The sequence below is a fragment of the Mirounga angustirostris genome, unplaced genomic scaffold (assembly GCF_029215605.1).
Source record: "Mirounga angustirostris isolate CCGP_5_RB_7025 unplaced genomic scaffold, mMirAng1.0.hap1 SCAF_5, whole genome shotgun sequence".
Taxonomy (NCBI): Eukaryota; Metazoa; Chordata; class Mammalia; order Carnivora; family Phocidae; genus Mirounga; species Mirounga angustirostris.
The window spans coordinates 108,966,904-108,991,251 of NW_026991713.1; the positions used below are offsets into that span (position 1 = coordinate 108,966,904).

General features: G+C 37.2%; 1 protein-coding gene across 1 annotated transcript in view; it reads right to left on the minus strand.

Moving 5' to 3' along the window:
* Window positions 1-24,348, minus strand: part of CCDC7 (coiled-coil domain containing 7) — a 177,009-nt gene that overhangs the window by 104,813 nt on the left and 47,848 nt on the right. The window contains exons 4-8 of the mRNA XM_064590292.1: window positions 24,269-24,289; window positions 23,913-23,945; window positions 15,212-15,378; window positions 6,566-6,627; window positions 5,434-5,490 (exon numbers count right to left, since the gene is read on the minus strand). Of these exons, the coding sequence (XP_064446362.1) occupies window positions 5,434-5,490; window positions 6,566-6,627; window positions 15,212-15,378; window positions 23,913-23,945; window positions 24,269-24,289 (340 nt within the window). The remainder of the gene's footprint in view (window positions 1-5,433; window positions 5,491-6,565; window positions 6,628-15,211; window positions 15,379-23,912; window positions 23,946-24,268; window positions 24,290-24,348) is intronic.

Below are 24,348 nucleotides of genomic sequence, written 5' to 3' on the forward strand. Positions count from 1 at the left end.
TGTACCTAAGTGCATAGGTCTGATTTGGGGCTTCAATGCTATTCAGTTGGCCTCCTTGTCTATCTTTACCCTGTCTTAACTATTACAGCTTTATAATAAGCCTTCCATCTTGGAAAATTTTTTTTTCAAATTTTATTTTCACTAGTATCCAAAAAGATGCACTTCCTACAGATAAATTTAATGAAACCTTACAGGAACTTTTTTTTAAAAACTACAAAACATTGCAAAAACAAATTAATAAAGACTTAAAAATGGTGATATAAACTATTTTCATGTAATGAAAACATCATCAAGAAACTAAATGTTTGATTTTGAGTTTATTTTTGTGTATGGCTTAAGAAAGTGGTCCAGTTTCATTCTTCTGCATGTGGCTGCCCAGTTTTCCCAACACATTTGTTGAGAAGACTGTCTTTTTTCCATTGGATATTCTTTCCTGCTTTGTTGAAGATTAATTGACCACATAGTTGTGGGTTCATTTCTGGGTTTTCTATTCTGTTCCATTAAACTATATGTCTATTTTTGTGCCAGTAACAGACTGTCTTGATCACTATGGCTTTGTAATATAACTTGAAGTCAGGAATTGTGATGTCTCCAGCTTTGCTTCTCTTTCAAGGTTGCTTTTGCTATTTGGGGTCTTTCGTGGTTCCAAACAAATTTTAGGATTGTTTGTTCTAGCTCTGTGAAAAATGCTATGGGTATTTTGATAGGAATTGCATTAAATCTGTAGATTGCTTTGAGTAATATAGATATTTTAACAATATTTGTTCTTCCAATTCTAAATGTGAGACAGGAAACCATTAAAATCCTAGAGGAGAACACAGGGAGTAACCTCTATGACATCAGCTGTAGCAACTTCTTACTGGATATGTCTCTTGAGGGAAGGGAAACAAAAGCAAAAATAAACTATGGGGACTTCATCAAAATAAAAAGCTTCTGCATAGTGAAGGAAACAATCAACAAAACTAAAAGGTAACCTTTGGAATGGGAGAGAATATTTGCAAATGACATATCAGATAAAGGGTTAGTATCCAAAATATATAAAGAACTTATAAGACTCAACACCCAAAAAGACAAATAATCCAGTTAACAAATTGGCAAAAGACATGAATACATATTTTTCCAAAGACACATAAAAACATGCTCAACACCACTCATCATCAGGGAAATGCAAATCAAAACTACAATGAGATATCACCTCACACCTGCCAGGACAGCTAAAATTAACACCACAGGAAACAAAAAGTGTTGGCAAGGAACCCTCTTGCACTGTTGGTGGGAATGCAAACTGGTGCAGCCACTCTGGAAAATGGTATGGAGGTTTCTGAAAAAGTTAAAAATAGAAATACCTTATGATCCAGCAATTGCACTACTAGGTATTTACCCAAAGAATACAAAAATACTAATTCAAAGGGATACATGCACTCTGATTATCAACAAATAGCCAAATTATGGAAAAAGCCTAAATGTTGATTGACTGATGAATGGATAAAGAAGATGTAGTAGAGGAGATGGATGACAGACTGACAGAGAATGATCAATAGGTAGATGATAGATGATAGATAATTGATAGATGATAGATAGATAGAAATATATACAATGGGATATTTCTCAGCCATGAAAAAGAATGAAATCTTGCCATGTACAATGACATGGATGGAGCTAGACACTATTATGCTAAGCAAAATAAGTCTGTCAGAGAAATATGATATCAACAAACAAAACAATCATGGGTGGGGGGAGAGAGAAAACCAAGAAACAGACTCTTAACTATACAGAACAAACTGTTACCAGAGGGGAGGTGGATGTGGGGATGGGTAAAATTAACTCAAAATAGATCATAGATTTAAATGTAAAATGCAAAAATATAAAACTTCTAGAAGATAAAATAGGAGAAAATCTAGATTACATTAGGTTTGGAGATGACTTTTAGATACAACAAAAGCACAATCTATGAAAGAAAAAATGAATAATTTCAATTTCATTAAAATTAAAAACTTCCTGGGGTGCCTGGGTGGCTCAGTTGTTAAGCGTCTGCCTTCGGCTCAGGTCATGATCCCAGGATCCTGGGATTGAGCCCCACATCGGACTCCCTGCTCAGCAGGAAGCCTGCTTCTCCCTCTCCCACTCCCCCTTCTTCTGTTCCCTCTCTCATTGTCTCTCTCTGTGTGTCAAATAAATAAATAAAATCTTAAAAAAATTAAATTAAATTAAATTAAATTAGAAACTTCGATTCTACAAAAGGTGCCATTAGGAGAATGAAAACAGAATCCACAGACTGAGAGAAAATCTTTGTAATTATCTGGCAAAGGGCTTATGTCCACAATATACAAAGAACACTTAAAACTCAACAATAATAAAGCAAATAACCCAATTAAAAATGGGTAAAATATCTGAGCAAATACCTCACCAAAGATGGCAAAAAAAAAAAAAATGAAAAAATTCTCAACATCAGATATTACAAATTAAAACAATGAGATACCACTAAACAACTTTTAGAACGGCTAAAATCCAAAATTCTGACAACACCAAATGTTAACAAAGGTATAGAGCAACAGGGATTCTCATTCTCATTGTTGGTAAGAAAACGAAATGATGCAGCCCCTTTGCAAAACAGTTTGGCAGTTTCTTACAAAACTAAACATATATTTACTATATGACCCAGCAATTGCATTCCTTGGTATTCACCCAAATCAGTTGAAAAACATGTCTACACGAAAAACTTAAGTTTGCAGCAGCTTTTCTGTAATTGCAAAAAATTAGAAGCAACCAAGATGTCTTTCAATAAATAAATTGATTAAACAAACTATGATGCATCCACACAATGGATTATTATTTAGTAATAAAAAGAAATTAGCTATAAAACCCAAAAATCATTAAGCAGGAAACTTGCTTATTGCATATTGTTAAGTAAAAGAAAGACTGTATGAATCCAAATACATAACATTCTTGGAAGGGCAATACTACAGAGATATCAAAAAGATCAATAATTGCCAAGGACTCAGATGGATGGAGGGACAAATGAATAGGTAGAACATGGGATTCAAAACAGTGAAACTCTTCTGCATGATACTATAATGGTGGATACATAACATTTTACATTTCTCAAAACCTATAGAACTCTGTTGCACAAAGATTGAACCCTATGTAAACTATGGAGTTTAGGTAATAATATATCAATATTGGTTCATCAATTTTAACATAGGTAGCACATTAATGCAAAATGTTAAAACTTTGTGCAGGGAGTAGGAGGCAGAGAATGGATATATGGAAACTCTGTACTTCCTGCTCAATTTTTCTATAAACCTAAAACTGCTGTAAAAAAAATTAATTCCATGGGTGGCTCAGTCAGTTAAGCATCTGCTTTTGGCTCAGGTCATGATCCCAGGGTCCTGGGATCGAGCCCCACATCGGGCTCCCTGCTCAGTGGGGAGCCTGCTTCTCCCCCTGCCTGCCGCTCCCCCTGCATGTGCGCTCTCGTTCTCTCTCTCTCTGACAAATAAGTAATTTTTTAAAAGAAAAGTTAATTCCACTAATTATGAAATGAAGCAACATCAAAATTAAATGGTGGTATAAAAACAGAGTGGAATACCAAGGTAGCTTTTGTCTTGATGATTAGGCTATGCTATCAGAATTTAGAGAATGGGAAGAGAAGAGAATAAAGTTTGTCTGGATAAGATTAAAAAAAAAAGGGTACTTTTAACAGAAAAAGAGTGTATACAAGTAAAACTGAACAATATTGAGACAGTAGATCTATACCAAAAGAGTCCAGGGACTGAGGCAGCTGCCATGGAAAAAGATAGTTCATGGATACAGAGAATAGATTGGTGGCTCCCATATGTAGGGGGCGGAGGTGGGGTGGGCAAAATGGGTGACGGAGGTCAAAAGATACAAACTCCCAGTTATAAAATAAGTAAGTCATGGAATGGAATGTACACACAGGATGGCATCTATAGTTAGTAATGCTATATTGCATATTTGAAAGTTGCTAAGAGGGTAGACCTTAAAAGTTCTCATCACAAGAAAAAAATTCTTGTACAGTGTGGTGATAGATGTTAACTAGACTTACTGTGATGATCATTTTGCAATATATACAAATATCATACACTTGAAATTAATGTCATGTTGTATGTCAATTAAACCTCAAATAAATGAATGAAGAAAGAGACAGAAAGTAACAGACAGACAAAAAGAAAGAGAATATTTTGAAATCATCACTAACATTTCTACTATCATATTTTATTCTTTTGGCTTGGTTGGAGGATATGTTCCATCAGCCCATATGCGGGCATAAAGACTTCTGGTTTTGTCCATGATAGAGCATCAGGGACTAGAATTATCCTTTCACTTTAAACCAATTAAAATCTGGATGAAAATATGTGAAAAAGCAACTCAGACATTGGAAAACAAAAGGTGCAAGACACTAATCTCTGACAGAAGGAAAACAAAGAAACAGAGCCCTTTGATGACCCCATCTTACTTCCTGAATTTTCCAGGCCACAGCAAAAGGAAGGGGGACCCATACAGAGTCTATTGTTCTCCTGGAGTTCAGAGACAAGGTTTAGAGGTTTGGAAGCCCAAAGAAGCTAGAATTCAAAGGGCACAGCATTAGAGAGAAGGTAGGTGCACAGATAGAGAGAGAGAGCTCCGTAGATGTGCAGAGGGTTTCCTCTGAGGTAGAAAGAAGTTTTCACTCTCCACTCCAAAGCTCTAGATAATTTTCTCTCCATCTAGTCATTCAGGACTCTCTTGGGTCAAAGGTATCTACAGAACTTGGGAGTGCTGTAGCATCAAGCTGCCCCTGGCTTAAATATGGCAACATTAGGGTTTAAAGCTGAAGTTGAAAGAGGACAGGATTCCCATCAACCTTTTCCAACCAAATCTTATTTTCCACTTCTAAATTGTATTCTATAACATACATTACATGATTGCTTCAAAATTCTTTCCAGTACTAAGACATAAGCAAGGTAGTTTCTCCCTTCTGCTGATAAGTAGTCAGAAGTTTAACATACTAGTTCTAGCAGCTCTTTATATTAATGAATTGACAGGCACTCAGCTGTTGTCAAGGCATTAGTGCATATGAGATGATCTATAAGTCATAGAAAAAAAAATCTACAAATGACCTCTTAAATTTATCACTGTTCATCTCAAAGTCCTAGCACTCCTGAAACATTTCAGTAGCATATTCCAATCAAAACTAAAAATACTTCAATCCAAGTGATAGCAAGGTATTCCTCAAAAATTAATCTATTTTTTGTAGCACGTTGCCTTAACTAGGAATTTCAATCCTTGCTTGATAGCCTGCTCAACTGTATGACTCCAAACCCCAAGGAATCTATGTTATTGCCATAATAACTTTAAATTATAGAAAATTATAAAAATTAATGCATTTGGCATGTTATTAACACAATAATGCTTAAACAAGTAGAAACTTACGTGGATCAGTTGCAGAGACATCTATAAATTCTTCAGTTGAGTGGGTTTTTATGAATTCTGAAATAATAGTAAGTTTGTCATATGTTTCAAATATCAATTATATGTATTGAATTTAAATTTCATAGTTTTTTTTTTAAATAACATTAAAGAGAAAGAAAACTCTAAGAAAAACAACAGAGCCATCAACACTGGAGATCCCCCCAGTCAGGCAACACATGGTAATATCTGAATGAATGTGTATCAACTAAGTGATATGAACTCATCATTTTCTCAACAACACTTATTTTTCCTCTTCTAGTCTCTTAACATTACCATGATTTAATCTCCCTTCCTTTCATATCCAGTCACCAAGTTTTGCCCATTTTACCAGTAAATTTTCTCAAATCTGTCCCTTTTCTTCTTATTTGTGCTCTAATGTAAGCACTTACCACACACCTAAAACAGAGCAATAACTTCCCTTTCCTATTCCTAATCTCCAAATGTAGCTTCTACAAATGGCCAGAATAATCTGTCTACAATTGAATCCAATGCCACTTCCCTACAAAAAGTCTTCAGTGATTCCCTATTATATATGAAAACAAAATTCCTTAGCACACCATCCAATCCCTCTGATTGGCCCTTTCTTACCATATCCCTACTTACTGCTGCACATTCTAATACCCTTCTACTTGTAATTTCCTACTCATGCTGTTTGTCCATGCTACATCCTCTTTGTAAAATAGCAGATATCTCCCTTCTTCACTTGACTAAATTTTATTCATTCTTTAAGGTTGCATAAAATCTTCCCAACTTCCTTGGGTTGAACAAATCGGCTATCTGTGGACTCACTGCAAATTACACATAAATTTTATCATGTGTTACACTATATATTAAAGTGATGCATAATGTGCTTGTGTCCTTACTAAGTTATGTATTTTATGGTGGCTAACAACCATGGTTTATTTGTTTTGTTCAACTCCCAGACTCTGAAACATAAGAACTTTTACTGAAAATATTAAACTCACTGCTGAATATCTTTTTAAATTTGCTATTGTATAATTTTATGGCTATAAATTTTTAAACTCTAAGTCTCAAAATGTTAATGTAATGCAGAAAACCCTATAAATGCTAAACATGTGTAAAATATCATCACCTTCGATTATCTGCTGTACAGCTTCGTAACTATGTACTGCTCCTGGTAAATTTTCACTATCCCTGTTAAAATTTTAATAAGTACAACATTTATTTATTATCAAAGAATAAGAGTTAAGAAATAGAATATATGCTCTAGATATATGTAGTTTATAAAATAAAATTTAACATAATCTTTAACCTTTATTCAGACACTAAGGTAAATTAGTATAATTGCAAGCAAATAAGTATAAAAGTCACACTATGTAATTCTATGAATGCTATATATTCCATGAATATAATTAGGTATACCAACTATATTAACAACAAAAATAGCAAAAGTAAATTGGGTAGAAGCATGAGATTTAATAGTGTAATTGTTAAGAACACAAGTTCTAGAGTCAAACTGCTTGGCTCAAAACTTGTTTCACGCAGTTACTAACTTATGATTTGGGGTAAGTTACTTAACCCCTCTGACTTACAGTTTCTTCATCTATTAAAATTCGGGTATTAGAGTACATATCTCATAAAGTAGTGGTAAAGATCCAATACATGTAAAGTTGCAAGGAAAATACCTGTACACATCAGACAATTAAATTTCAGGTATTACTATTAATATATGGTCTGAAACTAATTTTGTGCCTCACAATAGATAACTCAAATGATTCTATCTGAGCCTCTGAACTAAAGCTCCAGTTATGTAGTGCTTACTGGAGCCAACTCAAGCGCCCCTCCTTTTATTCCTTTAAATCTAGTCATTGACAGAGATATAAATAAAGTAATTGCATAATAAACAGTAGTCCCTCCCAATTACTCTAACACTGTAAAATAAATGGGTTTAGTATATGTCTAAGGCAAAAAATGGCTCTATGTAAATTTTTACTTAGATAAGGTACTATACCAGATATAGTTGGCAATAACAGAATAATAGGGGAACAAATGAGTTGATTTAATTCAGATACTCAAAAAGTTATACATATTTATTTACTGTTTATATGTGATAGGAAATATGTAGATGTGTGTGACTAGTTCTGAACTTGAGGAAATAGTCTTTCCAGGAAGACTTACACATAAATCATTAATTCATAATACAAAATTACTAGGTACAGGCATACATTATTTTATTGTGTTTCACTTTATTGCACTTCAAAGACTGCATTTATTACAAATCGGTTTGTGGCAACTCTGCTCACAGAAAGTCTATCGATGCCATTTTTCTGACAGCATCTGTTCACCTTGTGTCTCTGTGTCATATTTTGGTACTTCTCACTATATTTTAAGGTTTTCATTATTATTATATTTGTTATGGTTATCTGTGATCACTGATATTTGATGTTCCCATTGGGATTGTTTGGGAGTACCATAAACCATGCTCATATATGGCAGCAAATTTAACAATAGCTGTTGTGTGTGTTCTGACTGCTCCAACTAGCTTGTCCCCCACCTCCTTCCCTCTCCTTGGGCCTTCCTATTCCCTGAAACACAACAGTACTGACATTAGGCCAGTTAATAACTTTATAATGGCCTCTCAGTGTTCAAGCTAAAGGAAAAGTCTCATGTCTCTTACTTTAAATTAAAAACTAGAAATGATTAAGGTTAGTGAGGAAAGTACATCAAAAACCAAGATAGGCTGAAAGCTAGACCTCTTGTACCAGTTATCGAAGTTCTTAATGCAAAGGAAAAGTTCTTGAAGGAAATTAAAAGTAGTACTCCAGTGAATACACAAATGATAAGAAAGCAAAATAGTTTTATTGCTGATCCAGAGAAACGTTTACTGGTCTAGATAGATCAAACCAGCCATATTATTCACTTAAGCCAAAGCATAATTCAGAGCAAAGCCCTAACTCTTCAATTCTATGAATGCTGAGAAAGGTAAGGAAGCTTCAGAAGAAAAGTCTGGAACTAACAGAGGTTGGTTCATGAGATTTAAGGAAAAGAAGCCATCTGCATAACATAAAAGCACAGGGTGGAGCAGCATGTGCTCATGCAGAAGCTGCGACAACTTATCCAGATTTAGCTAGGATAATTAATTAAGGTGGCTACACTAAATGACAGATTTTCAATGTAGGCAAAACAGTCTTTTATTGGAAGAAGATGGCACCTAGTACTTTCATAGCTAAAGAGAATCAATGCCTGGCTTCAAAGCTTCAAACAGGCTGATTCTCTTGTTAGGGACTAATGCAGATGGTGACTTCAAGCTAAGCCAATGCCCATTTACCATTTTGAAAATCCTAGGTACCCTAAGAATGATGCTAGAGAGGTTGGAAGATGACGGAAGAGAAGGAGAACCCTAGGTTCACCTGGTCCCATGAATACAACTAGATAACAATCAAATCATCCTAAATACCCCAGAAATCAACCAGAAGACTGGTGGAACAAACTATAGCTAAATGTAGAGCAGAGGCCACATCGAAGAAGGTAGGAAGTAAGGAGATATGGTTTGGGAGAAAAACGGATTATGGCCCTGTGGTGGGTAGGGAGCTGCAGCCATAGAGAAGGGCAAGAGACAGACTAGAGCTCACATGGAAGACGAATCCCAATAGCAATTGCCTTGAAAAGCAAGAGGGGCTGAATTTCTTGAATTCTTGCAACCAGTGGGGCTTGAAGCCTGGAATTTTAAAGATCAATGGGTTTGGCTGGGAGAGACCCTGGAGGGCACTGGGGTTACTCTTGGAGAAAAGGCAGGGTAAACAGCCTGTGAACATACAGCATGGAAACAGTGATCTGAAGGGTGCCTGGAGCACAGAGCGGGGAGGTTATATGCTCATCTCCCACCATGTCCCGGACAGGCAGTGTTCACAGAGAGACCCCTCCAGGAACAAAAGAACTCGCAGGCACCATGTCCAAAACCTTCGGGATACTGCGGAAACAGTTCTAAGAGGCAAGTTTATAAAGGCCAATCTCAACAACAACAACAAAAATCTCAAATAAACAACCTAACCTTACATCTACAGGAGCTAGAAAAAGAACAACAAAACCCAAAATCAGCAGAAGGAAGGAAATAATAAAAATTAGAGCAGAACTAAATGATACCAAAACTTGAGTCTCTCTCTGAGGATCTAGACCCTGATGCTGAAGCTCACTCCATCTCAGGACTGTGACTGGGATCTCCAAGATTTGGACCCCATATCTTCAAGTTTCCACCTTGATCCGGACATCATTAACCCTGTCCCTCTGGTTCTTTTTTTTTTCTTTAAGATTTTAATTATTTGAAAGACAGAGAAAGCAGGAGCAGGGGGAGGGATTCAGGGAGAGGGAGAGGAGAGCTGACTCCCCTGCTATGCATGGAGCCCCAGCGGGGCTGATGCCAGGACTCTGAAATTATGATCTAAGCCAAGGTCAGATGCTTAACCAATTGAGCCAATCAGGCGCCCTGTTCCCCCGGTTCTTGACTCAGTGTGCACCTCGGCCCCACCAAAGCCCCACACCTCACCCCCCCTCATTCAGGCTCACTGCTACACCCAAGGTCCTGGCACTAGCCCCATGGTGCTCCCTGCACCTGCCAGCCCTCTCCAACCCTTCTCCTGACCGGATTATGGTCCAGCCTTCTGCCGCTGCTCTGGACTGAGCCAGCACTGCCACACCCACAGCGGCAAGAAGCCAGACTGCTGCCTGACTTGCAGTAAGTCGTCCGGCCATGGTGCCGCGCTGGCACAGCACCACGGCATCCACACCGGCCGGTGGCCCGACCCGAACACCATCTGCAGCAAAGCCTTCAGTTGGCACTCCACACGGCTGAAGCAGTGCGGCGGCCACAGCCCCAAGAAGCCGCAGCACTGCCCGGTGTGTGTCAAGGTGTTCGGCGCGGCTTGCTGCTAGCGCAGCACCTGCGCATGCACAGCAGCCTTCGGGCGTGCAAGTGCCCAGTGTGCACCAAGGGCTCAGGCAGGGCTCAGTGCTGTTGAAGCACCTGCGAGTGCACACCGGCGAGCGGCCATTCCCATGCCTGCAATGCGGCAAGGCCTTTGGTCAGAGCTCAGCACCTTGGCAATACCAATGCTTGGAGGCGCGCGCGAGCGCAGGCGCGGGCACGTGCGCGCGCGCGCGCGCACACACACACACACACACACACAGACACACACGGACACACGGCAGAGCGCCCCTACCGCTGTCCCCACTGCCACAAGGCCTTCGGCCAGAGCTCCAACCTGCTGCATCACTTGCCAATCCACACCACCAAACGGTCCTATGCCTGTCCCCACTCTCCAAGGCCTTTGGTGGGAGAGCTCCTCCCTGCTGCAGCACCTGCATATGCATTCCGAGGTGTGCCCCCTACCGCTGTCAGCTCCGTGGCAAGGCTTTCTGACAAGCCTCCAGCCTCACCACGCACAAGTGGGTGTATGAGGGTGCAGCTGCAGCTGCCACCACAGGCCAGGGCCTCAACCCTGCTTCAGTGCTGAGGCCAGAGCAGGTCTCCCTCCTGGGTCCTGATGCTCTCTCTTCCTGCCTCTGTCCTGGGCCTTAGCCCTGAACCCAGCTCTGGCCTTGGTCCTGACCCTAACTCTGTGCAGGGCTCCCTCCCTAATCCCACTCCAAAGCTGTTTCTGGCTCTGAATCTACCCTCACTCCTAATTCTGTCATATCTTCTGACCCTAAGCCTCGTCACAAGGCCAATCCTGACTTGTGGCCAGCCTTGACCATGGATCTCGTCCCTACCCTATCAGGATCCTGTGCCCAACTCTGAGTCTCACCCTGAACCCTGCTCTCCCACCCATGACACTGTCAGTCCAGCCCTCCCTACTGGCTAGAGTCCTGAGTGACTGTAGGAGCAAGGGACACTGCTGGGGCCCCATGGCTGAAGGACTCCCAACACTCAAGGGGCCTGGGGAAGTTGGGTGTCATGTAGTTCAGTAATATCCTCCCTCTGCCTCTTGGGGAAAAAAAAAAAAAGGATAGAGAATCTAAAAAACCAAAACCAAACAAAAAACAGGTAAATAAAACCAAGAGGAGCTGGTTCTTTGAAAAAATAAAATTTGTGAGTCTCTAGCCAGACCCATCAAAAAAACAAAGAGAAAGGACCCAAACAAAATTACAAATGAAAGAGGACAAATAGCAACCAACACCACAGAAACACCAACAACCGTAAGAGAATATTATGAAAAACTATATGCCAACAAATTGGGCAGCCTAGAAGAAATGGATAAATTCCTAGAAACATATAAACTACCAAAATTGAAGCAGGAAGAAATAGAAAATTTGAATAGACCAATTACCAGCAAGGAGATTGAATCAGTAATCAAAACTCCCAAAGAACAAAAGTCCAGGACCAGACAACTTCATAGGTGAATCCTACCAAACATTTAGAGTTAATACATACTCTTCTCAAACTATTCCAAAAAATAAAAAAAGGAAGTAAAACCTCCAAATCCATTCTATGATGCCAGTATTACCCTAACACCAAAACTAGATAAAGACACCACTAAAAAAGAGAACTACAGGCCAATATCTTTGATGAACACAGAAGCAAAAATCCTCAACAAAATACTAGCAAACCAAATGCAACAATACATTAAAAAAAATCATTCACTACAATCAAGTGGGATTTATTCCTGGGTTGCATGGGTGGTTTAATATTTGCAAATCAGTCAACACGATACATGACATCAGTAAGAGAAAGGATAAAGAAACCATATGATCCTTTCAATAGATGAGGAAAAAGCATTTGACAAAGTACAACATCCATTCATGACAAAAGCCCTCAACAAAGTAGGTTTAGAGGGATCATACCTCAACATAATAAAGGTCATATATGAAAAACCCACAGCAAATATCATACTCAATGGGGAAAAACTGAGAGTTTTCCCTCTAAGGTCAGGAACAAGACAGGGATGTCTATTCTCACCAGTTTTATTCAACATAGTACTAGAAGACCTAGCCACAGCAATCAGACAATAAAAAGAAATAAAAGGCATCAAAATTGGAGAAGAAGTAAATGACATGTAGACAAGTAGATGACATGATACTCTAAATAGAAAACCCTAAAGATTCCACCAATAAAACTGCTAGAACTAATAAATTAATTCAGTAAACTCACAGCATACAAAATCACTATGCAGAAATTTATTGCACTTCTATACCCTAATAATGAAGCAGCAGAAAAAGAACTTAATAAAACATTCCCATTTACAATTGCACCAAAAATAACAAGATAACTAAGAATAAACCTAACCAAAGAGGTGAAAGACCTATACTCTGAAAACTGTGAAACACTAATGAAGAAACTGAAAATACAAAGAAATGGAAAGACATCCCATGCCCATAGATTGGAACAACAAATATTGCTAAAACGTCTATACTACCCAAAGCAATCTACAGATTTAATGCAATTCCTAAAAAAACACTAATAGCATTTTTCACAGAGCCAGAACAAAAAATCCTAAAATTTATGTGGAATGATCCTGAAATGATCCTGAATTTCCAAAGCAATTTTGAAAAAGAAAAGCAAAGGTGGGGGTATCACAATTCACACTTCAAGTTATATTACAAAGCTACAGTAATCAAAAAGTAGATGTTGGCACAAAAATAGACATATAGATCAATAGGAAAGAATAGAAAACTCAGAAATGAACCCATGGTTATATGGTCAATTAATCTTCAACAAAGCAGGGAAGAATATCCAATGGGAAAAAGTCAGTCTCTTCAACAAATGGTGTTGGGAAAACTGCAGAGCAACATGCAAATGATTGAAAATGGACCACTTTTGTAAAGCATACACAAAATAAATTCAAAATGGATTAAAGACCTATACATGAGACCTGAAACCATAAAAATCCTAGAAGAGAACATAGGCAGTAATGTCTCTGACATTGGCCATAGCAACTTCTTATTAGGTAGCTCTGCTGAGGCAAGGGAAACAAAAACAACTATTGGGACTACATCAAAAAGCTTCCGCACAGCGAAGGAAACAATCAACAAAACTAAAAGGCAAGAGATGGAATGGGAGAAGATATTTGCAAATGACATATCTGATAAAGGGCTAGTATCCAAAATATATATAAAGAACTGATATAAATCAACACCAGAAAAAAAACCCAAATAATCCAATTTACAAAGGGGCAGAAGACAAGAACAGACATTTTTCCAAAGAAGGCATCTAGATGGCCAACAGACACATAAAAGCATGCTCAACATCACTCAGCATCAGGGAAATACAAATCAAAACTACAGCGAGATATCATATCACACGTGTTAGAATGGCTAAATGTAACAACACAAGGAACAACAGCTGTTGGTGAGGATGTGGAAAAAAAGGAACACTCTTGCACTGTAGGTGGGAATGCAAACTGGTGCAGCTATAGTAGAAGACAGTATGGAGGTTCATCAAAAAGTTAAAAATAGAACTATTCTATGATCCAGTAATCCCACTACTGGATATTTACCCCCCAAAAATATCAAAAAAATTCAAAAGCATACACACCAATGTTTATAGAGCATTATTTACAATAACCAAATTATGGAAGCAGCACAAGTATCCATCAACTGATGAATGGATAAAGAAGAAGTGGTACATATACACAATGGAATATTACTCAGCCACCAAAAAGAATGAGATCTTGCCATTTGCAATAACATGGATGGAGCTAGAGAATATAATGCTAATTGAAATAAGTCACTTAGCAGAAAGACAAATACCATATGATTTCACTTACATGTGGATTAAAGAAACAAAACAAACAGGCAAAAGTGGAAAAAAAGAGAGAGACAAATTAAGAAACAGATTCTTAATTACAGAGAACAAACTGATGGTTACCAGAGGGGAGGAGGATGGGAGGTTGGGTGAAAGAGGTGATGGGATTAAGGTGTGCACCTGTTGTGATGAACACCGGGTGATGTATCAACAATTCTGTTGAATCACTATATAATCACTAAATAAAAAATAACAAAAGTTGAGTAAATCAGAGATCTAATGTACAACATAGTGTTTACAGTTAACAATACTGTTGTATACTTGAAATTTGCTAAGAGAGTGGATCTGGAGTGATCTCACCACAAAAAAAAAAAAAAGTAACTGTGAGGTGGAATAAAAGTCATGAAAGGTATTCTGTGATGATAATTTATTCATCTATTTAATTTTAAGGCAGCTAAACCTCAAATATCAAAAGTGAGTGTCAACAGTTAATAGGAGTATCATTGTAGTCATAATTTGAATCTTCCATCTGTCAAAAAAAAAAGGCTTTTCTCAACTAAAAAATAGGAAATTATTCTTTGGAACATATCCCTGTCCCTTTGAAATTTTTAAAAATGCTGTTCATAAACAATTATTTAATTATATCCTAGTTTCCTATTTATTATAGAAGCTACATAATCAAACTGAGAGAAGATTTTAAACCCAGATATTCAAAGCCAGCCATGCCCAATAGAACTTTCTAACAACCACCACATTGGTTACTAGGCAGTTGAAATGTGGCTCATGTGACAGCAGAATTGATTTTTTAATTAAATTGAACTCAGTTTTAATTTTAGTAGCCACATGTGACTAGTGACTACTGATTGGACAGTGCCATTTCAAACTATTAAAAATTTCAAATAAGAGCAAGCTGACTAGACTATTTGATTTGATTTAGAAACTCTATGTGCAGTATAATATCTGAACCATTATCTTACATGCATTACTAAGTATATACCAATTCATTGTTTTGAGTTCTATTAACTCTTATATTTTACTTACTTGGCTTTAGACAATGCGGTCCTCAAGGAGTATTTAGACTGTTGTTTAAGGTGATTTTTCAGTACTTCTAGTGCTTGCACCTGCTCTACTACTTGCGCAACGTTTAAGGTGGCTCTTCTGTCAGGTGCTGGAAACTCTGCCTCTAAAAAAGTTTGATCTTTACTTATCTAAAATGATAACATTAGCCAGTTACTTAGGAAATACCCATTTTGCTCCTATACCTCAAAGAAATTTCATCATTTACCATATTTAAATAATTTTTATAATACTCTTATCTATAGCTATAATCAAATACTGATATTTTATAAATATAATTTTACAAGTAATTACCTAGCAACAGAATTACAGCTAAGTGTTGACTTTTACATGTCAAAACTCAATCCAATCTTCTGTTTAATATCTAAATATATAAGAATTTTAAGCAAGTTCAATAATAATTGAAACAGGATCAGTCTTACCTATGATAAATATGGAAAGACAGTAATTTGCTCTCAAAAGCAATACCTTCTACTAGTAACTCTCAGAAGTTAATATATAAAAGTCTATGAAACTGGCATTCCTTGGTCTGTCTGGGAAAAACTGAGACCCATTTGGGCGTCTCAAGACTTTTAGAATAGACCAAGCTACAGAATAATGAGCAATCAGGAGAATCAGTAAGATACACAGAATAATATGATAGACCATAACTGATATCCTAGGTATTAAGTCTGTTTAAAGAAAGCTGAGCAAGATGAGTGCCTCCCCACTAACAAAAAAAAAAAAAAAAAAAAAAAAAAAAAGGCACAATGAAAGAAACACAGAAACAGCCAATATGTGGAGACATAAACAAGCAGAGTAGCAATTGAGACAAAAAAAAAAAAAAAATTTTTTTTTTACAAAACAGCAGAGATCTACTTTTGTATATATACACTTCCAACCCTAATGATGGGAGTGGAAGCTAAAAAAAAAAAGAAGAAGAAGAAGAAGTAGTCGTCAAGACATAGGCCTAAAACCTAGCAAAGAGAAATTCTAGCAATGGGATTTAAAAGAGACTTCATTTTAGTAATGCCTACTTGAAATGGAATTAGGATATAATAGCAGGAAGTATATACTGGGCAATGAACTAGAAGTCTGAAATTGAGGGATGCAGAACAGGTGGAAGGGAAATAGGAGATGTATGGGAACTCTATGGACAAAGGCGTGATGCCAAAAAGAGGACATAATTTGGTATATCAGATATATTGCCAAATCATAAATGGAGTCTAAAAGTGATGTAGCCAGTTATCAATTTATTGCCTCTCATCTAAAAATCCATTCTTCATTGTCCTGCTTATAACAGTGGAACATTTCTCTCTTGACAGGTATCATGCTAAACTTTATTGATAGAAGGTCCTAGCCACTACAGAAAGAAGCAGCTTTCTTCCTAACTCTGTTATCTCTTTCTGCTTAATCCTAGGACACTGCATAATATACCTAGTAGAGCACACTCCAGAAAGTTTCAACAGCACCACCCCCATAGGTGTCTTCCTCACAAGGTCCCTGGCATGACTCATTCCCTTGGGCAGCTTCTCCCAGAACTTCTTAGCAAAATCTACCAGTGCAGAACCTCCCTCTGGGAAGCTTTCTAGCATACCACCCTTGTAGGCATCAAGAGGTATAGTACCTCCCTGGAAGATGGCTTTTCCCAGCACCACAGAGGACGGCTTCCCAATGTACTGCCATCATGGGCAGCTTCCCAGTAAATCCCAGTTCCCACCAGCATGGCACCCCAGCAAACTTCTCTGCCACTCAGTGATGACAGCTGCTCCTTCTTCATGGGTGCAGACCTTAGCCCTGGGTGAGGAAGAGGGTAAGGAGAGGGGTATTAAGATTTGTTCCTTCCTTATTTATCCCTGGGCTCCAAGGTTGGTTCAACATCCGCAAATCAATCAATCTGATACAATACATTAACAAAAGAAAGAACAAGAATCATATGATCCTCTCAATAGATGCAGAAAAAGCATTTGACAAAGTACAGCATCCTTTCTTGATCAAAACTCTTCAGAGTATAGGGATAGGGGGTACATACCTCAATATCATAAAAGCCATCTATGAAAAACCTACAGCAAATATTATTCTCAATGGGGAAAAACTGAGAGCTTTCCCCCTAAGGTCAGGAACGCGGCAGGGATGTCCACTATCACCACTGCTATTCAACATAGTATTGGAAGTCCTAGCCACAGCAATCAGACAACAAAAAGAAATCAAAGGCATCCAAATTGGCAAAGAAGAAGTCAAACTCTCACTCTTTGCAGATGATATGATACTTTATGTGGAAAACCCAAAAGACTCCACCCCAAAACGGCTAGAACTCATACAGGAATTCAGTAAAGTGGCAGGATATAAAATCAATGCACAGAAGTCAGTGGCTTTCCTATACACCAACAACAAGACAGAAGAAAGAGAAATTAAGGAGTCCATCCCATTTACAATTGCACCCAAAACCATAAGATACCTAGGAATAAATCTAACCAAAGAGACAAAGGATCTATACTCAGAAAACTATAAAATATTCATGAAAGAAATTGAGGAAGACACAAAGAAATGGAAAAACATTCCATGCTCATGGATTGGAAGAACAAATATTGTGAAGATGTCAATGCTACCTAGAGCAATCTACACATTCAATGCAATCCCCATCAAAATACCATCTACTTTTTTCAAAGAAATGGAACAAATAATCCTAAAATTTGTATGGAACCAGAAAAGACCCCGCATAGCCAGAGGAATATTGAAAAAGAAAAGCAGAGCCGGCGGCATCACAATTCCGGACTTCAAGCTCTATTACAAAGCTGTCATCATCAAGACGGCATGGTACTGGCACAAAAACAGACACATAGATCAGTGGAACAGAATAGAGAGCCCAGAAATGGACCCTCAACTCTATGGTCAACTCATCTTTGACAAAGCAGGAAAGAATGTCCAATGGAACAAAGACAGTCTCTTCAACAAATGGTGTTGGGAAAATTGGATAGCCACATGCAGAAGAATGAAACTGGACCATTTCCTTACACCACACACAAAAATAGACTCCAAATGGTTGAAAGACCTCAATGTGAGACAGGAATCCATCAAAATCCTAAAGGAGAACACAGGCAGCAACCTCTTTGACCTCAGCCGAAGCAACTTCTTCCTAGAAACATCGCCAAAGGCAAGGGAAGCAAGGGCAAAAATGAACTATTGGGACTTCATCAAGATAAAAAGCTTTTGCACAGCAAAGGAAACAGTCAACAAAACCAAAAGACAACCGACAGAATGGGAGAAGATATTTGCAAATGACATATCAGATAAAGGGCTAGTATCCAAAATTTATAAAGAACTCATCAAACTCAACACCCAAAGAACAAAGAATCCAATCAAGAAATGGGCAGAAGACATGAACAGACATTTTTCCAAAGAAGACATCCAAATGGCCAACAGACACATGAAAAAGTGCTCAATATCGCTCAGCATCAGGGAAATCCAAATCAAAACCTCAATGAGATACCACCTCACACCAGTCAGAATGGCTAAAATTAACAAGTCAGGAAACGACAGATGTTGGCGGGGATGCGGAGAAAGGGGAACCCTCCTACACTGTTGGTGGGAATGCAAGCTGGTGCAGCCACTCTGGAAAACTGTATGGAGGTTCCTCAAAAAGTTGAAAATAGAGCTACCATATGATCCAGCAATTGCACTACTGGGTATTTACCCCAAAGATACAAAAGTAGGGATCCGAAGGGGTACGTGCACCCCGATGTTTATAGCAGCAATGTCCACAATAGCCAAACTGTGGAAAGAGCCAAGATGTCCATCGACAGATGACTGGATAAAGAAGAAGTGGTATATATATACAATGGAATATTATGCAGCCATCAAAAGGAATGAGATCTTGCCATTTGCAATGACGTGGATGGAACTGGAGGGTATTATGTTGAGTGAAATAAGTCAAAAAGAGAAAGACATGTATCATATGATCTCACTGATATGAGGAATTCTTAATCGCAGGAATCAAACTGAGGGTTGTTGGAGTGGGGGGTGGGGTGGAGGGATGGGGTGACTGGGTGATAGACACTGGGGAGGCTATGTGCTCTGGTAAGCGCTGTGAATTGTGCAAGACTGTTGAATCTCAGATCTGTACCTCTGAAACAAATAATGCAATATATGTTAAGAAAAAAAAAAAAGAAGAAGAAGAAGGTAGCAGGAGGGGAAGAATGAAGCGGGGGAAATCGGAGGGGTAGACGAACCATGAGAGACGATGGACTCTGAAAAACAAACAGGGCTCTAGAGGGGAGGGGGGTGGGAGGATGGGTCAGCCTGGTGGTGGGTATTGAGGAGGGCACATTCTGCATGGAGCACTGGGTGTTGTGCACAAACAATGAATCATGGAACAATTCATCTAAAACTAATGATGTAATGTATGGGGATTAACATAAGAATAAAAAAAAAAAAAAGATTTGTTCCTTCCTTAAGTACTATGCTTCCATCCCATCATTAGAGGCTGCTCTTTATACTTTCTATCCTGTATTCTTTAGAGTTGTCTTTATCACTTATTCTCCTGTTATAATAAATAATTCTTTATATTAAACTTTTCCTATTCAGATTACTGTGTAGTTTTTATCTTTTGATCAGTCCCTAAGTGATACATTATATTTCCCATTAGGAATTCAATTTAAACTTAAGTCCTGTCTGGGAGAAGAGATGATGTCACAGAACTAAAGGAATATGGAATAGACAATGATTTTATAGGCTATAAGATTTCATCAAAGAGAAATACTGGGCACAGGTTCCAGCAGAACAACTCTGAAGCTCATAGGCTACATGCTTATCCTACATTTCTCTGCTATGGCTCACCATACATTATGAAGGCTTCCACATGTATCTTGTTAATGCAACAAGACCACAAGCATATAAACCAGCATGTGCTAACAATAAAATGTGTCAGCAATAGATATGAGATTATTCCACAATTGTCAAATGTTCGTGTACATAATAATCCTCTAAAAATCCTATTAAAAAGTGGATTCCTAACCTATATACACACAAGAAAACTTTAATTCAGTAAGTCTGACTTGGAGTTCTGAAATGTGCATTTGTAACAGGTATCTTGGGTGATATTTAAACATAATCCATCAAATATATTTTAAGAAACACTCATCAAAAGGCAGAAGATAATACATTTTGGCAATGTATCTGATACACCAAATTAAGTGATTATTCAAAAGAATTAATTATGGATATAAAAACTAAAAAATTTAGAATTCCAGATCAGAAGTTTAGTTGTATACTGAAGATTCCTCTTGATGAACATGAATGCATAAATCAGTATTTCAGGAATACCAGAAATTATGGTAACTGGCACTAAGAGAATAGATACAGAGTAGATACAGAGAAAAATAGACACATATGACAGCTATTTAGGTTATAAAATCAAAAGGACTCAGGAATGTACTGAATATTAGGAAATTGAGTTGTCAAGGTAAATCACCACACTTCTGGTTTACCCAAATGGATAAATACTACTACCATTCACTGAGATAGGGAATACTGGAGGAGGTATAAGTTTAGGGGTAAAAAATTCTTGGCTTTGACTCTTTGGGCTTGAGGTGAAATAGTCTAGAGGAGTTCAGAGGACAGTTTTGAGCAAGAGGTGTATATTTCTAAATTATCAGTATAAAGGTAATACTTAAATAGAAAAACTGGTTGAGGTTGCCTAGGGGGAGAAGTTCAGAGTAAAGAAAAAAAAGGAAGGCACAGAATGAAATCTCGAAGCACTCCAATATTTACTGGTTAGAAAAGGAAGGTGACTCTACAAAGTAAACAGCTAAAGGGGTAAGACAATAGCCAGGAAAGTGTAATTCACAAAAGCCAAAGAAATAGTGTTTTAAAAATGAGGAAATGATCAACAGTGTCAACTATGGCTGAGGTAAAGAAAATTGCCTATTGAATTTCACAGTATAAAAATTGCAGAGAACCATACAGAATGTTTTCTTTGTTATGGAGAGAGAATCCGGTCTGGGTAGGCTGAGAATGCTTTGGAAGTAAGAAGAGTATATACAATAAATTGATATCAAAAAAAATTAGTTCTGAACCAGTAAAGTATAGCCCTTAGCTGAACTGTTAAATTTTTATAGAAAATCCATAGACAATTCCAATTGTTTTGATAGCCCTAGTTGGCCCAGATTAACCTCCTCACTAAGTGCCAGTTTTTATAAAAAAAAAAAAAAAAAAAAAAAAACTCAACTAGTTTCATTGTTCCTAAACTGTCTGTAAGGCTTTTCTCTCCTTTTTAAAAATTTTTAAAAAAGATTTTATTTATTTATTTATTTATTTATTTATTTATTTATTTATTTATTTGAGAGAGAGAACAGGAGCAAGGAGAGGGGCAGAGGGAGAGGGAGAAGCAGGTTCCCTGCTGAGTGGGGAGCCGGACAAGGGTTGGATCCCAGAACCTTGAGATCATCACCTGAGCTGAAGGCAGACACTTAATGAACTGAGCCACCCAGGTGCCCCTTCTCTCCTTTCTTTTATAAATCTTGGGTTTTGCCTTTATTCTCCAACAATAATCTAACAACTATTTTCCTCGTGATTTGCATACAAAATAGTTTTTAAAAGTTGATTATGAACGGCAAAAGAGAAACAGGCCTGTAACTGTAGAGATTGTGGCATCAAATGAGAAAGATATGAGCATATTTAAAACCTGAAAGGAATGACACAATTTATTAGGAAAAGTTTAATATACAAGAATGATTAATCAAATTTCTTAAGATCCAAAACAAGTAAAAGAATGAGTTTTATGTAGGAAGAGGAATAATATCTGTTTAACAAAGGAAAGGAGTGTAGAATGAGCATGGATATAAATAAATTTTTATTTGATAGCAGAAAATGAAGGAGTTCTAGCTGATGGCTTGTATTTTCAAGCATTTTAAGTGACTGGCTGACAGTGAAAATGAAAATGGGACAGAGGGAATGTGGGTTTGAGATGATAGATGAAAAGGATTGAAATTCATTTTGGAAATACAAAGGAATTGCCAGGCAGTATTTGGAATAATTATTTCTGAATAACTGTGTCACTTCATCAGTGTTTCACAGCTAAGCTAAAGGCCCAAAGAGTAAATAATTGCATTTATTCAAGGTTAAATTTTGTTAAATGTGTGCAATGAAAAAAGCAAGAGGTAAAGGAGAGTAGGAAGTTAAGAAATTCACTGTTATTAAGTACATATTCTCCAAGCTTAAAAGAAAAATGAGTAAAAAACCTACAGGAAGGTTAAGAAATGAATGCAGTAGTGGTCTTGATAAAGTCAAAGAGTGGCCAGAATAGTATTTAAATAATAACTGATAAGATAGAAATTTGTAGCTCAAGAATAAGTTGCCTGAATTAGTGATTTTTAAAATAGAGCAATTTGGTTAATGATAAGGTCTAGAGTATGACAGGAAGTGAGGGTCAAAGGTAAAGAAAGACACTAGTTCTGGGGAGATGAGTCAAGGAACTGAGAAGCTAGGATTTGGGGTGGGTCTTCACACTGACAGGACTAAGAATAAAAAGAGGAAAGTGAGACAAATCCATGAATAAAATAGAATAAAAAGAAGTTGGTAGATGAAAGTAAGAAGGCAGAAGGCAAGCTAGACTGTTCAAGCTGCAAAGTATGCATTTTACAAGAGGGGAGAACAGTGGACTTCACCTCAGTTCTCCATCTGTGGAAAGATAATGATCAATCTACCATAGTCAAAGAAGAACTACTTAACACTCTTCCAATGTCAACCATATCTATCCTAAAGCAAATAGTATACAGTCCATAAAAGTCTACTCTGGAGCCAAAGGTAAAATAATAAGAGGGTACTAGGAGATAGTTACAATTTCTATCTTTACTTTTTAATTTTACATCCCAAATAAATGAACCTATTTAATTTAAAGTACCTGGGATTCAAAAGTGTTTAATTGGACTAAACCATAAGTATAACCAAGGGAGAACAAGAATCATTCTATAAATCACTGAGGCTACCCTAGAAATCATTCTGCTATATTAACAGCATAAAGTCTTTCCCAAAATAGAATTAAAAACCCTTAAGGTTAGAGACCACTAGCTTTCAAAATGGTCATAAAACATCTGAAAATCTAAAGTACAAAAAAGAAATCATTAAAATAACATTAAGTTTAAAGAAAACCAATATATAATTTTATAAGTAAGTAGATTATATTATACATGCTTTTTAATTTTTTTTAATTTTTTTTTAAAGATTTTATTTCTTTATTTGACAGAGACAGACACAGCGAGAGAGGGAACACAAGCAGGGGGAGTGGGACAGGGAGAAGCAGGCTTCCCACAGAGCAGGGAGCCCAATGCGGGGCTCGATCCCAGGACCGGGGATCATGACCTGAGCGGAAGGCAGACGCTTAACGACTGAGCCACCCAGGCACCCCTATACATGCTTTTTTAAATACAGGAGAAATGTTTAAATTGATAAGTTTTGTCTTGTCACTTACTCTTCTATGTAAATTAGGAAAGAATAATTTAATTTTAGGAGAAACAATGTGTCAAACTCAGAGAATTCCAGATACATGCAGGAATGTAGTGTGTAATCACTGAGAAACATTTTGTTCTACCCATTTATTCCTTCTCTATCTAAATGAAAAGATTATAAACAATGATTATTCAAAATTTTAATATCAATTTAATTCACAATTAAGAAATGTTATACTTACCTCTTCCATCTGATTGACCTGTCGCTGAAACCACTTTAAAAAAAAAAAGGAATACTTATTGTCAAGTTATTCAAACATATAGATACATGAGTGCATTTGTGTGTGTATGTGTGTGTGTGTGTGTGTGTGTGTTGTGTCTTCATCTATCAAATGTTAGCCCTGAACCAAACATCATTATCCTAGGGTTCAGAATGGGCCTAATGCAACATACAACTCAAACATAACATTTTTAAATATGTATAGTAGCAAGTTTGGGAATTCTTTTTACTTCCTCAAAACTTAGAAACCTCTTCTTCATTAATATGTATTTCTGTATTAAATGTTAGTAGGTTTAAACTGCAATATATTGAACATACCTTAAAAAGAGATTCCAAAATCTGGAAAATAAAGTTTTAATTAAAACATTTAAAAAATTCTTCACAGTGTATGATGTAAT